The sequence below is a fragment of the Agelaius phoeniceus genome, chromosome 2 (assembly GCF_051311805.1).
Source record: "Agelaius phoeniceus isolate bAgePho1 chromosome 2, bAgePho1.hap1, whole genome shotgun sequence".
In the NCBI taxonomy this organism is placed as follows: Eukaryota; Metazoa; Chordata; class Aves; order Passeriformes; family Icteridae; genus Agelaius; species Agelaius phoeniceus.
This window is the reverse complement of record NC_135266.1, coordinates 80,599,410-80,616,019: the sequence shown is the minus strand read 5'-3', so window position 1 is coordinate 80,616,019 and position 16,610 is coordinate 80,599,410. Positions and strand designations below refer to the sequence as shown.

Sequence of the window (16,610 nt, the reverse complement as noted above, 5' to 3'; positions counted from 1 at the left end):
TTACCAGAACAACTCAACCATGTGGACCTAGGAAGGACAGTAAGACGGGGGGTAACAAAGTTACCACACACCAGCTACACAACAGGTTTATGATGGCAACTTCCTGAGCTATAATAACTACTTATCAATTAAATAATTCACCAAGAATTACATGAAATACTAATTATGTAAAGAGGAAATGTCTTGTCTTGCTTTGCTTCACTTATCTTTTTTTTATTTCATGCTTCAACAACTTTGTTTAGTTCTGATTATTCAAATATATGAAATAATCTTTTCTTCAGATCTTCTCTATAGTGAATGCAAATACAGCATAAGCATGCACAGCAAACATGTTGCATGCCCAAAATATTCCTGAGAGGCAGGGACATCTTAATATCATGCTGCATATAATGAACAGACATTAAGCTATAGATTTTCACTTTCATTTCAGTTTATAAAGGTAGCCATGTTATATTAATGGTTTTTTGTAATGTAAGCACACACAGAAAGTGTATTGAACCGTAATACACATAAACATTTAATTAGTTTGTAAATACTAATAACAAGGTGAAAACTTAACCATGCTTTCAATTTGCTTTGAAGAGGGAGTAAATTATGACCAAGTAAAAAAGAGAGACAGCCTATGCAGAAATACATGCAATACATACATAACACTAATATCTAATAATAGAAAGTAGCATTTTTACATTTTAAAGGTACACATAGAATAAACCCTACATCATTAAGCTCTGGAATAAAAGAGAGATAAAAAATTCATGTTCTTAAAGATGTCCTTAGTAACAACCAGGGAGTCAAACAATGCTCTGGGAAGTTCTTTAAGAGGTTTACATCAGAAGTCAATGCTGCTACTGTTGATGTAAACTTAAGGAGCTGTCTAATTTGGGATCCAATGTGCCAGAAAATAATTACAATAAACCAATTCCCTACCTATAATTCAATAAACTACTGCTACCAAATGATAAGCCTTGACCACCTTCCCAAGGCTTACAGAGCTCTCACTTGGGATTCCCTGGCTACAAATACCTGTGTGCTATGCAGTACGTGAGCAAACCTGATAAAACTGGGGCATGCATCAGATCTACTGTGCATGACACACACAGCAAGTGTAGTCTGTCCCAGGCAGACTACATAACCAAAAAGTAACAAGCTTGGTGTAGTCCAGTCTGATTCTCTGAGGCTGGGGAGGTTTTTTTGCCCAAGACCTGTAGGTATCAAATAATCTCAGACAAACAGCTGATTTCCTATAACAAAATTTCCACATGACAAAATATGTTCAGATACACACAGATTTAGGGTAGGTAAACCTCTGGATCAATCAGTTCATATGTGAGAAACAGTGGAAAATATGTTACAAAAGTATGTTTTCAAACTAAGGTAAAAAGTTTTCCTATTGAGGTATTCTGACAACACAGCAGCAAGGTAAAATACTCTGGTTTAAGTCAGAATTGACAAATCTAAAAAAGAAAACAGACTTGAAAATCTTCTGTGTTATATGAGTGACAGACAATCATCTCAGATTAACTGCATGCTGCTTTGGAGTTGTTGTAGTTTGGGTTTGTTCGGAGTTTTTTGGGGGGACGGGGTAGGGACAGAAGGAGGGGTTGGTTGGCTGTTTTTTAATTTTAAACATACACTTTAAGCATAACACTTACTTAAATATGTAAATATAGAAAAAATAAAGTATATACACTAATTTCCCCAACAATTTATGACCTACCATTCCAAGAGGCCTCTTTAGCTACCTTTTAAAATATATCACATGGAATAAAAGTGGTTAACTAATGAGAGGAAAGCTAATGTCTTTGCAAATAATTTGATGGATGAAAGGATGGGTGTTAACATCTTTGAAATGGGTCTTAATGTCTCTACTGGCTTTGGGCAGCAGGTTCATTACAGAGCCCCAACAGTTTGACTCCTGAAACAGCCAAGTGGGCCTGCACCCCTGAACTTCTGAACTTTGGGGTAAAACACTAGGTTCAAGGGGGGAATATGTGGTAGGCAGTTCAGGAAGGCTGTACCCTCCAAGTACCTCAGCAATGGGGAAAGGAAGAGGGCAACATGCAGAAGGGAGTTTGGGATAAAAGGAGGCTGCGCCCTCTGAAACCTCGAGAGAGAAAACCCCGCAGGTGTGTGTGCCCCAGAGGACTCTCTGCCTTTGTTTAAATAAAGTTGCAGGACTCCTCTGTCTCCTTTTTGGACATAAACCTCAGGTGTTTGTGGATTTTCCTGACACTAACTATTTGGGACTAAATGCATTTTTGCAATTTGGGACAGGGCTAAGCATCCAAGCCATGGGGATGTTGTGTCCACAACTTTCACCTTATTTGACCAGACAAATTAATCCTTTTCACACAAACACAGGAGATTAGTGCTTCACAAAACCAAAAAAATAACAACAGGAGTAAAACTGCCTGTATCCCCAGCACAAAACCAGTGATTTTGAAGAGACAGTGAAAAGCACTTACCACACCAATTCCTTCAAAAGCAAATACTGCAGTCCCAAAAAACAGTGGGTATTTCTTCCAGCCAACCACAGGTGGCAGTTTTCGAGGATCTGCTAGATCCTGAAGAAAACAAAGCAAAACAGTGCATTACCTCTTCCTACAATTTTGACTGATGCATTATGTTATACAAAAGAAAACTCAGTACATGTTGACAGTGGTGTACATGTTGCTATTAACAATCCCTGATTTTCCTCCCAAACCTAGTCCTCTATACACATTTATAGCCACCTTCCCATATGGAAACTTGCAGATGTATTTATTCTAAATTCCATCACTGTCACTAGAAATTTTCACATTTAAAGTAACACATTGGTGTGCATAAGGGAGCATCTCTTAAAACAGAAGGGAAAGTGCACATCTCAAGTCTTATCTTCTGCAAACTTCTTAGTGTACTGCTCTTTCTAACCTGCTTTCATACTGCACAGATATTCTTTAAAACCATAAGGGGCACTAAAAGAACATCTCTTTAACACAAGACAAAGTTCTGCAGAATGATTAATTACTATTACTATCAATTATCCAATTTTTTTTCATAATTTCTCCTGCCTCCTTGCCCAGTCCATATTCTCATTGCCTCTCTTCCCATGCTCCACTTCCCACTCAAGAAAATAAAATATTTTTATTATCTTAAATTAAGATGCCTCAAATAAAGTTAGTGTTGCCTTTCAGAAATTGTCAGTCAGTATATATCTATCAGAAACCAACTGCCACATTCATCAAACATAATTTGCCACACTGAAAAGAACAGATAATAAACTTTTTTATACTCACTCTAACAATATACTGGTAAATAATCACCAGGCTGACAGCCATGGACAGATTGGCAAGCAATGAAAGCAAGGACAGGCTCTTAAGGTCCCGAATGAAGACCAGGAGGACCAGGAATGGCAGGAAGCACAGCATGTATATTCGTAAATCAGTATTCCTTTTCTCAGAGGAGCTGCCAGTGGCACTAACGTTCATGGGAGCAATCTTACTTTCCAAGAATCCTTCATGGACCTTTATTGAAACAAACAAAACCAACACGGTAAACAGAGGTAGAAGTGAGTATATGGTCACATTGCTGTTTTCCTACAGGGAAGTTTGTCTCTCTGCTCCACCTGGTGAGGGACAGGAATTCTGAGATCCCTGTACGTGTACTCAGTGCAGAGGGGAAGACAAGGCACTTCCAGCAAGTGTTTCATACTTAAGGCAAATGATGAAATGAGGGCTTGAAAGCATCGTTATCCCACCACTGAGGAAATTCACACATGCAGTTTAGATCAGAGTCCTTTCAGAAAGGGAGTTTGGTAAACTGGAAGCAAGCCAGACAGATCTGGGCCTAAATCTTAAAAGTTTGAATTTTCCTGGGGAGAGTAAGTGGGTTAGATAAAAAAATGCTATTGCACTTGAGTTCAGTGCCTAACAACCTTATGTCTTCATCATACGCATCACAGCAGCATACATACAAAATAATGTTAGAATATGAACATGCCTGTCTTTCCTTTAATTCAAATGAATTTTTTTTCATTCTTCACTTTTTTATTAATGAATATTAACTCAACTTTAAAAACCATGACAGAATTGAGAGTTCTGTATCTAATAAACTGATACAAATTAATGCCTATAAATTAAAAGTAGTACACAATGTGAAAGTGCATTAGGTTTTTTTTGTACATAACATTATAATAGCTGCATGTAGTGCAAATCAGAAGATTGAGTTTGGAACTATTTATGACTCTCACTGCTTCTTTTCGGAAAAACTCAGCGTGGCTGCAACTGCCAAAAATTTGTTTTGTGGAAATTTACACAGCCATCTGTGCTGTGCACACCACAATCAAAACATTCAGAGCTGCTGGTTATTCTGCTTGCTGCAAAACAAGAACCGTTTTATTTGTTTTAGATCTCCTCATGCTGTTTCCCTTAGGTATCCTTTTCTTCTCTACCATTGCATTCAGCATCTTACAAATGAGCCTATGACTGTACTTAATCTATTCATGCTGCATAGAGCCTTTGGCTTGATGGCTACAAAAACACACTTAGACAGTGAAAAAAAAATCCTAATCTCCCACAGAGACAAACAAAAATGCTAAACTGATATATAACTGAAATAACTTGCTTGATTTCCATTGTTTCGAACAATCCACAAATTCAGAAAGAGTGAATTAACTTAAAACTATTCTTCTGTAACCAAAAGCACTGTACTTTTTTTTCCACAATGAAAAAGCTAAATGATATAATTCTGCAATTGCATGCTTTCCAGAAATCTCAATTATATGAAAACATCACTGGTCATTATGGAAACACTGATGGTTTCTACCTTGCAAGAATCTAAAGTGTCACTTGCAAGACATTTAACATCTGGTAGTTTTCATTAAGAGTACCATTTTTAGAAAACTACAAAGAAGTTCTAATTACACTTAGAATTTAATTCACACAGCTACAATAACTTGACTTTGCCAAGCTGTAAGTCAAACACTTAACCAAATTATTTCCCTGATGCCACATGAAGTAAAGCTCTCTGTGGAAGCTTCCTGCTTTCCCACTACACTTAAAACAGAAATGCAGAACAAGCACTTTAGGTCTTTCACTTTAACAGGTCTTGTGTGTTTACTTGCTTGCATGCACTTGCAGGTAGCCAGAGCTGCTCTGCACACAAGGACATGTAAAAGAGCTTCTAAGAATCACAAAGTGATTTGAGCACAGAAACTCTCTGCTACAATAAATATTTAGCCCAGCATGTCTTCAATTCATACAAATATCTGTAGCCTGATGAGCTATTAGAAAAAAAAATAAATAAAACATTCATTCCTTAAAAAACCCAAACCAAACAAAAAACTAGCAGGCAAGATACAGTTCAGGTTCTAAAATACATTTTTACAATACCACAGTATAAACCAGCTTCTACTCAAATAATTTCAAGTATCCAAACACTTCAGTCTTCTCTTACAGACAGAGGCATTCCCTTAGTACACATAAACCCCATTAGAAAGTGCCTGAAGTCAGAAATATTTTTTTCCTATTAGCACCACAAATTCCATTCAACTGGAGTTTACAGGCTAACACTGTTGGAAAATGCAGTACACAATAACCTATAAAATCGTATCCAAATTTTGGCCTACTGTGATCAGCTGCCCTGATGATGGGTGTGATAAGATCACATCTCCACATTGTGTTAGGTAAGTGTGGTCATACAAAATAGCCTTTATAATTATCTGCCTTTTACATTCACAAGAGTACTGAGGGAAGCACAGAGAAAGAACATACTACAGCTACACACAAACTCTCCACAACCTTCATCAGGTGAATGGATACTGATGCACAATCAGCAAAACACAGCTGACTAAAATTCTCAGTGCCTCCCTAGCCCTACCTTCCCACCTCCCATTTGCAGTTTCAGAATGAGTTACATTCCTGCAATACATCACAACACTATAACCTGCTTTAAAATACAATAAGTGTGGTAACCATTCTCCCTACATTGTTCCCTGCTCCAGAATTCTCTGGAGAAGGAAATGGAGGCCAAACAGATTCTCAAAAACTTCATGACTTGCAGAAGCCTGTAGCAGGTCCTGTTCCTTGAAATATAGTTTAAAGAAAGAAGTCAGGGCATCAAAGACATTCTAGCTGTAAGGGGAGAAAAAATAAAAAATATACAAATGATGAAATTCCTGACCTGCTCAGTACAGATTACTATTCTGCATTAACCAGATTTGCAGTCACAGCTGTCTTTAGCCTGAGATAGGAACAGCACCTACCTGTATGTTTTTTTATAACTTTCCCTTGTCCCTTCATTTGACCTCACCAAGCACAAAACTTGACTTTATTTTCTAAACTCTTTGCAGTCCTGGCTGCTCCTAAGTCCTCCAAAAGCCACTTCTCCAAGTTGAAAAAGCCCAGTTTCTGCAGCCCTCAAAGGACAGGTGCCTCAGTCCCAATCATTTCAGCAGTCTCCCCTAAACTCACTTCAGTCTGTCAATGGCATTCCCGTATTGAGGATATCAGAACTCAGCAGATATGGTCTAACAAATGGGTAGTAAGGATGACAATCACTTCTCTCCATCTACCAGCAATTCTTCTGTTCATACAACCCAGGATGCTGCTGCTTTCAGGGCACATTGCTGGCTCTTGATCATGACCACTATCCTCTGAATCTGATGACACAAACAGCTTTATTTCCCCCTCTTTAGCTAGTTGTCCGTTCATCCATCCGTCCATCCTCTAACAACCTTTCTTGGATACAAGGATATTTATTGACAGTGACAGCATGGAAAAACTTGCTAAATTCAAAGTGGCATCTACTGCTTTCTCATCATGTACAAATTCAGATTCATGGACACCGTTATACTGATAAAAATGCACAGGAGGACACAGTTTATTCCCTTTTGTGGATATATATATACACCTTTAAATCAACTTTGTATCAAGAGAGCAGCTTTAACAACATCAGTCAGAGCAGTACCACTTATGGGCTTAGGCAAGACCAGAGAAAATATCCTGCAAAGTTGGATTTTGAGATGTGACAAAAATGGGATCCTGTATATTAACTCAGAAGAGGCACACCAGATAAGACCCAGCAAGGGTTAATCTTGTGAGAGAACTAAACAAACAGGCACGAGTTACTGACAGGTAGAAGAAAGCTGAGTTGGAAAGTAAAATGCAAAAGTTATAGAAAGTAAGGATCGCTACTCTCTCTCTTAAAATGAAACAATGGCTGTGGGAGATCTGACAGCAGAGTAGCAAAGGAAAACTCTAATGAAGATGAGATTATAATGACTTTTTCAGGCTAACATCATCATGACTTTGAAGTGTTTTCCTAAATTTTGCTTTGAAAAATTTATCAGACAACACTTAAAACTGTTCCAAAAGTACCAAAATACAAAACAGCAGGAAGAATTTTGGATTTTTAAACATTTTCATGCGCTGTTTAGTTCTGTGCAAATCTACTGCTGACTGTGTTAGGATGGACTATGATGCACTTTCTATCTAATCTAGTCTCCTAAATATTAGAATTAATATTACCTCAGATTTCTATTGTGGACAATAATCACTTTCAATCTTCTGCTGCTCTCTGCTAGTGCATTACTGCATATGGCAGTCATGCTGTGCCAAGAGCAGCCAACACTGCATGTAACTGCCTTTGTCCTGAACAAAGCAACATGACCTGGTATCAAACATTTCCCCAAACCACATGAGGAAATATTATGGTTTTAGAAAGGAAGCACATAGACACTAAAGTCACTAAGCATAGTGATGTCCCCAGACAAAAGATTTCATCAGGAGTTACTTCAGTTACTCAAGCATTAATTTACCATGCTGGTGTGATGTCTGAAAAAGTTTTTTTCACTCATTTATACAACCTATGCATAGCATTCAGCTGAATACAAGAATATCAAACATTGTGCAAATCTAGATATCAAGTTCCTTCTCCACTCAGAAAACTAATGCACAATTAGAGGCTGAAAAAAAAATCAGTTGAAAAAACAAAACACTTGCTTCTTAAAGGAACTATCTCAGAAGCAAGAAATAATTCCATGTCCTTAAGTCTCTTCAACTGAGACCACTGTTTCCTTGCCTGTATCCCAAACCACACTCTTTCTGTCATGCAATTTTATGGACTTTTCAACATCTAGTGACCTTAATACAGCAGTGCTTGAACTCACTGGTTCCTCCTAATTTCTTCCTTACTTAGCTCAGAGCAACAGCCAGTTCAACACACAAGGCCAGATCTGGGATAAAATCAGTATGTTATCAGAGAGATAAAGACTATATTATAACACTGCAATTTTCCATGAACAGGCCAAATAAATGTTTCACAGCTCATTTAGTTTTGGCACACCTGAAACTTAATACTGTACTTTGCAGCATTTTTAACACATCCAGTTTTATGACTAAGCAGAATTCCCAAAGTTTTGTAAGGTTTTTCCCTAAAAAAAAATCAGAATTCCACTACATAGTATGCTACTGATGGGTCATCTTCAGGATGCTAAAGATCTAAAAAAACGCTCACAAAAAGCAAGAACGTGTTTTCATTTCTTAGCTTTATCAGCAAACAATGAAAGAGGACACTTTTGCAGAGAACTCAGCAAACATACAGAGAACTCAGCAAACATGCAAAAGAAAGGAATAAATTTTCCTTCACTAAAAAGGGTGGTCAGGCATTGGAAGAAGTCGTCCAGGAAAGTCTTGGAATCACCACCCTTTTAAGTGTTCAAGAAATGTGTGGATGTGGCAATTGGGAGCATGGTTTATTGATGAACATGGCAGTACTGGTTAATCTTAATAAAAATCTCTGCAAAAACCAACCTTCACAATTCCATGACTCTAAGAAATACCAGGACTCTTGACACAGGGTCCTCTGGTGTCCAAGCAGGAAATGCAAAGCAACTATGGCATGAAAGGGGACCATGTTTTTTTGAGCACAGCTTCTTTTCTCTATCCCTGTGTGTTCCTTCCCTAGCCTTGCTGTAGTCAGCCCTCAAGATTTTCGTTCCAGCTTTACTGTTCTTCTCCAGTCTGAAACACTTTCACCCATAAGTCTCGTATTACATCCTGACAGAGTTAACCAGAACTTTTTTCACCAGTCTAAGTTTCTTTGGTGCTCCTGGAAAATATTTTTCCTTAGGAAAAGACTGACTTGCTATTCAACATAACTGAAGATAGGATCTTGCATCACAGTGTCTGGGAAACCATAATGTAATGCAGAAAAATCTCAGTATTAAGTTTCCACCAGTTTCAATGGGTTTAATTTGCACACACCAACGTGCAAATATGATCAGCAAAGTACAGATTATAATGCAGATGTATCAGTCATGGTGTGCTATCAGTAATATTTTTACTATGCTTTTCCTTTATTTCAGTTCTCCCCTTCCTGCCCCCCCACTCCCTCTGTCCACCTTCCCCATCCTTTCACTACCCCAAATCATTAGAGACTTAGGCTGTACCAATTTTTGTTCTTTGGTGCCCTCTACGGGACTGATTTCTGCGATAGAAATTTGCCAGGAAGAAACAAACCGGAGTTCTCCCTCAGAGAAGAGCAAGCAAAGGGCAGTCCAAATCAAGTACATTTGGAAGTGGAACTTCTGAATTGCTAATGACTTTAATCCACCCATCCATAGGGTCCATGTTGTAGGTCTCTGCAGCTACTGCTTCTGCAGCAGCTGCCTTCCTGTAAGAGCTTTCAATGTTTCCTCAAGAAAGCAAAAACTTTCCTGAAAAACATTTTAGGATTTTTTTTCCCCTCTATAAAAGCCGAAGTCAGCAAGTGTTCAGTCTCATCTTTTGCCTAAGACCACAGCATATACATAACCAGCTGATCAGGTAAGCATTTGATAAGAAAGGCTTTAATTTAAACTTGCATTACAAGGCATGCATTAAAGATCTCATTTCAGAAGGCCAGCAAAATGACATCAGATAGTATTCTTAGCTTTAGAGACAGATTCTGAAGGTAGGAGTGTAGTTTTAAAGGCTAGTATTTTTTTTTCCCTCACAACATACAAATTACAGAGTACACAGCTTCCAAATACACAAATTTGCCTAATTCTGATAGATCTTCATCTACAGAACTTGGAACACTTCTTAAACACTATATAAATACTCATCCACAAGGGAATGAAAAACCCAAACTATCTTCCATGTGCTAACTGCCTAAGGGGACAGCCTTCTTCCCAATTAAATTAAGGTAAGCAATGCCAAGCCACCTGTTACCTACCTTATGGGTAGAGTAAGAATCTATATGGACAATTAATGCTCAGCAACCTACCACACCTTATTCCTCACTTCATTACTCACAGGAGCATACACAGAATCAGAGAGTCACAGAAACGTTTGGGTTGGAAGATCCCCAAGATCACCAAGTCCAACCTTTGACCAATCATCATCTTGTCAACTACACCATGGCACTGTGTGCCTCATCCAGTTGTTTCTTGAACTTCAGAAACAACTCCAGGACTTCACCACCTCCCCACATAGTCTGTTCTAATGTTTAACAAACCTTCCCATGAAGAAATTCTTCCTGATGTCCAACCTGGACCCTCCCTGGCACAAGTTCAGACTATGTCCTTTCATCCTGTCACTGGCTGCCTGAGAGAAAACAACAACCCGGCTACAACCTCCTGTCAGGCAGTTGCTGTGAGTGATGAGGTCACTCGTGAGCCTCCTTTTCTCCATGTTTAACACCCCCAGCTCCCTCAGTCACTCCTCATAGCACTTCCTCTCTAGTCTCTTCCCCAGCTTCACTGCCCTTGCCAGGACTCACTCCAGCATCTCAATGTCTTTCTTGAAGTGAGGGGCTCAGACCTGGACACAGAACTCAAGGTGCCTCCTCACCAGTGCATGTATAGATACAGGCCCAATGAGATTCAGACTCATCAAGCTTTATGATAACTGATTTACCATAGCCCCCTGAGCAGAAAACACAGCAGAGCACATTGGTAGTGTCCTGGAATTATGAAAAGAAGGGAGAGCACCACAAGCTCAACGCGCCTGTGTTTGAGCATCCATCCTGTGCTGGCTGACCCTCCATGGACCACGTGCTCAGACACACAAACTGCTGACTGCAACTGCCAAGTGTGCCCCGAGGAAGGACCAACACCCACCAGGACCCCATCAAGAGAATCTCCCTATGAGAAAGAGCTTGGAAGGACTGGAGAGCAAGAGACAAAGCAGGTAAATGAAAGCAGGAGCAGCATCACAAAAGTGCCAGGCATGGTTTTGTTTGCTTTTGTCAGTGATGGATGGGAGCAGGGAAGAAAAGGGGTAGCTGGGTTTTATTCAAAGGTTTGGGGTTGCTTGCAATGTGTAAAGGTGTTTGTGGTTGTGGGGATCCATTTGCATTTGTTTAGTTGACTTCAGCAACTTCAGGCATAAAACTTGAAAGAAAGAGATGTGACCAAATGCAAAGCATTCATCGAAGAGCAAGAACAATTTTAAGATTATATCATGTCTCCCCTCTATTAGATCGAGGGGAGACAGGATAAAAATATTCAAAAATATAAAAGATGTCCACAAATAGAAAAGAATAAATTACTTATAGCTAGAACATGAAAAAAAAAAGAACTTACAATATCAGTAAGAAATCTGAGGCTTCTCTAAAGAAGCAGCTGTCTAACAGATAAAGAAAGCATTGGAACTGACTACTGAGGAAGCTGTAGAAATGTCAATGTCAGGCATTTTTTGGAACAAAAATCAGGATTCATTTAGATACAGTGGATTCTGTGAATAGAAGGGACTAAACAAGAACCTAAAAAAAAATTCCAGTTATATGAAAAGGATAAAATATGCCCAGGAGTTTGGAGAGAAAAAAGGAAGTCAGCAGAAAGCCTAGAAAAAAAAATATTTCTGGGACAACTGGCTCCTACACCATTTTATGCCTTATTTTCCATCATTTCCACAATTGATTTTTAAACTCAACAAAAAAGTCAGAAGGAAATATACACTTTCACAAGAGCTGAATTTAGTTCACCTTGCCCACTGCCCCTTTTAACCAAAAGCTTTATAGGAAATAAAAGTGAGGGAAAATGAATCTAAACCCATATCTACTTTCATATGTCAGCATTACTCACTTGTTTCACATTTTCTGCCAAGAACACAACATAAACGCCACAAAATCCCAGCTGTGTTATCACTAGGAAAAAGTCCACAATATACCTGAGGAAGAAAAAACAAACATACATTATACTTAAGAGCCAAACAATTATCCCATTGCTACCTAATATGCAATTACTGCTCCTTTTTAGAGTAGTCAAAATGCTAGACTCAAGTGCCACAGTAATCTCACAAGCAGTGCAGTGCAGGTTCCTCCCCTGTCAAAACAGGGTGGTGATCATTGAAAGAACACTGTGGCTCAGACTGTTTTTGTAAAAAGTGATACACAATGGTGGCGTGAAGACAGACTGCAATGAAACTCTGCTAGGAGCAGAGACCTGCCCCAGAGAATGGATTTGCTGCAGCACAGAGTCTCTGGAGACCCCATTGCCCATTTGAGGCTTGTAATTCTTTGGTGCAATAGAAAATTATATATCAGGATATTAAAAAATCTATCAGAATTATATATCAGAACAAACCAATTTTCCCTCTAATTGAGCTCTACTTCATCCCTATGAAGTCATCACAACATACCTTAAAACACTAGCTCACTAGCAAGATGCTGCATCCTTGAAAGTAACAGGAATTTAAAAAATTCTTCCACAAGTGAGGTAAAAACCATTTTAAATTAACGCTGAGCAATGTGTCTGTTTAAGATTCACAATTTCACTACTGTGCAGTCATAACATAAACTCTACAAACAGCAACAGATGGTAAAGAAAAAATAATGTGGTTTTTTGGTAAAAGAGAGATAAAAAATTTAACAGACACAACAAGCCATTTATATCTTCATGTCATTATTGCAAAAACAGTAAGTATTTCTCCATTATTTGTATGCTGTATTTAAACAGGAACCAAAGAATTGTTTTGCTTTGTCTCAGAATACATACATCAAAGTAATTAACATTTGCAGGATAAACCTGCAATGCAGAGAAATGTTGGGAAAAGAGAATGAAAACTTAAACTACTTCATTGCATTAGACAACACAGAATGCATTTCTGGTTATAACACATCTCTTCCTATATTACTAAACGGAATTCATTTTTTTCAGAGCTCTTGTAGAACTGAAAATTGATGTACCTAATAAAGTCAGACATCCTCCCAAATCACCACTGGCAGCAGGAAATACCAAATAACACTGCATAAGAGCATTTCTAAGGAAGGTAAAATCTTAGTAAAATAGACATCTCCTAATCATTCCAAGTGCAGCCATTAACTTCTAAAAATTAATTTACTCAATTAAATTCTAGTTTAAACTTACCGGCCCCAAGAAGCTCGTTTCTGAAGAGCAGTCAGGGGCCCCACTTCCATGGCACAGCTGACTGTATCACTATATCCCAGGGAGGACTTCTTCATCCTGAAATCAAAAAGTGAAGAAAACACAGAGTTACCAGAAACTATGATGACCCAGAACCCTACTTTGAAAATGCTGTTGGTCTTCCATGATTATACCAGGTTGTCACCTGTGGCATCACTCTGCTGCTGAATTTCAGAGGTATGGTTTGGGCTTCTTTACCCCAGCAAGGGCTATTTAGCACTCTGCAAGCACATGAAACACAGTGCTGCTTCCCCCCAGTTCAACAGTACTAAATGAGTTTCTTACAAAACAAGGGGTTTTTTTGATAAACTACTCCAAAATCATATTCTTGTTATATGAGCTTAAGAAATTAATCTCAAATCTAAAATTACAAAGAACTTAAACAGAATTCAACTCTTGATGCACAAGCAGTAAATCACAATTGATTGGATGATCTTATTTCAGTCATCAACTTTAAAGACCATTCAAAACTACACAGGAAAAATTCAGGAATGACAGGGTCTGTTCACAGTACAATATCATATTAATCTGGTAAAATAGATTTTCCAGCTACAGGGACATTAATAGTTTTGTGATTCTACTCAGTTCAAAAGTTCATTGCACTCTGCAACATGAGACCCTCCCACTGCTTCTCTTTAACACTTGACAGTACAATAAAAATATTTAATGAAAGTCACTATTAATCAAAATTCTCTGTCAGTCAAACCTGAGTAACTGCTTGCCCACAGTACTGCACATGTCACTTGGAGGAATATTCAATACTTATCTGCTCAATAGCATCATTTTAACACATTCCTTCAGCATTACATATTCAAAGAATCAAGTTGCCACAATTCAGAGACAGAGCTCACATATAATCATGAAAGACATTAACAGTATTTCTTACTTTATCTTTTACTCCTATAAAATACTTATAAACTGGGCATTCATAGATTATTTACATTTTTCAAAGCTATGAAGACTCAGAAGCTCTATGAATATAAAGAAGGACTTAAAATAAGCATTTAAAACTGCCAAGAGAAAGACCTGATTATTTGCCAGCAGGGAAGAAGGTACTGGGAAAAACAAGTTAAACCAACCTCATTTTGTGTTTGAGCAGAGAACAAATATGTTTTTTCAATGCGTTGCACAAAGCACAGCTATCATTACTAGGTACACACAAATTCTCAAGAATTTGAGAAGATTCTAAACTGACAGAAGAAACTGCTACAGTACCAGAGTATTTGTAGACCAAAGATCACAAAAAGAAAAGAGGAATTAAAAAAATTACTTCAAACTCAGCAACTGAATGAATAGTTCCACATTTACCTCTGACATAGAGAGTGGCTGCAACGTACCAAGATGTGCATACAGTGAACAGATATAACTCCTATGAACACAAGGCTGATTGGTCCAACCTGGTATGGGGAAAAAAAAAGGGATGACACAGGAAATACAGAAATTTTCATGGAAATATGCTGGGGAAAAATCTTTACAAGAAAAAATTTCACATTGTAGCAAACAAAGTAATAATTAAAAATTTTTCACTGTCAGGAGGATGCTGCTGCTCATGTTTCATGGCATCCCTTATTTTCAGTTCACTACTTAAGAGAAGGCTATTCAGGGGTGATCAAGCCTTAAGTACCAAATGAGTACTTCACTCCTTTAACTGTTTCACTTGCCAAAAAGTTTTTCAAGAAAGAAGACTGCATAGACTGCACAATTCAGCAGTTTGAACCACTTGAATTGCAATGACAGCAAAAGTTACAAGCTCCAGACAACTATGAAATTAAATCATTTGCTTCAGAATAAATGCTTGACCACAAGTTTTCACAGAAGGAACTTGCCTTACACCCATGTAATTTTCACTCTCAAACTGAACAACCTGTACTATGGAATTACAGGATTATTTAGTCATAAGGTGAAAATTTCATTTGATTAAATTTACCCTGCCCTAGGAAATGCATTGTATGTTACCAAGTATAAACAACCTTGGCTATACCCTATTTTTGCAGAAAAACTAGATTGATTTAACAAACTGATGCTTCATCTTAAGACATACAATCTGTCTCTAGAGAAGTCTGTACAAAGATAAGACAGCCCCATAGAAACAATTCCCATGAGACATCACAGGAGTCTGAGTAAATGAAGATATTTCTTTTTTTCTGACAAACTTTTTGTTTGGACCAGAAAAATACTTTGGCTAAGCAAAAATGCAACTCATGCAATGAAGTCTTCAGGGTGAAGCAGTAACTTCCTATAAAACAAAAAAAAAATCTTCATCTTCAGTACTGATTTCCCCAAATTATAGAGAAGAAATGACACAACTCTATCAATATGGCAGTGACAAATAAGAAGCATTGAGATTTTAGTTTTTCAGGACATATATCTGAAAATCTTTCTAGATGATTTTTCTAGTCTATGAAAAAAGAATTCTTACCACAATGCCAGCGTTTTTTATTGCAAGCGGAAGACCAAGAAGCCCAGTTCCAATGTTTCCTTTGAGGAGGTGAGTCAGTGTTTGTATAAACCTGAGGATAAAATGTCACATTAGAAGTACACACTGATGGGGTAGAGGGCAAAAACAAAACCTCACCCTTTCTCTATAATAAAATTAAAAATTTCAAGTTTCAACTTAAAATTTACAGTGGTCCAGCTATTTTAAAGAAGTGCAACACATTCAAATAATGTTTCTATTCATCCTTACACACGAGCACCCTCAAATAGAACACTCAAATAGAAGTTTGATCTTCAGTTCCTTACTCCAGCTTGTGAAATGCTAATTTCTCAGCCATTTCATAGTTCTTTTCATAGTTCTAATCACTTTACAAATAGGAACCTTGAAATATTTTACAGCCAGTACATTGTTAGCTTCAAAAGAAGTGAGAACCTACTCAATATGGTCTGTTTTTTGGGAGAATTATGCAAAGTCCTAATGTATAACCACAAAACTGTTCTGCAGGTCCAAGAAGACCCTTTCAGAGTTCAGAAAACTGCTCATAAGAAACAAGACAGAGGCAAGAAATCTAAACAAGCTTAAGATGAACACATACGTAATGCCTTCTTCATTATCAAGCTGGTAGTGCGTCTTAACTGGCAGGAAAGTATTTTCATGCTCTTCATCTGAGATGCCATCTGAGTCTTCTTCATCAATTAAAGGCTTCATTACTTCCATGCCTGTACAACAGAGGTAACACTACATTAGCATTAGAAACAAGTTTACAGTTCAGAAGTAAGACAGGAT

The 16,610-nt window shown here is 37.9% G+C and overlaps 1 protein-coding gene across 1 annotated transcript in view; it reads right to left on the bottom strand.

Annotated features, from left to right (window-relative positions):
* SLC36A4 (solute carrier family 36 member 4) overlaps positions 1-16,610 on the bottom strand; it is a 93,699-nt gene that overhangs the window by 68,822 nt on the left and 8,267 nt on the right. The window contains 7 exon segments of the mRNA XM_054627685.2: positions 2,466-2,564; positions 3,276-3,503; positions 12,047-12,131; positions 13,331-13,426; positions 14,696-14,784; positions 15,807-15,897; positions 16,420-16,543. Coding sequence (XP_054483660.1) covers positions 2,466-2,564; positions 3,276-3,503; positions 12,047-12,131; positions 13,331-13,426; positions 14,696-14,784; positions 15,807-15,897; positions 16,420-16,543 — 812 coding nt within the window.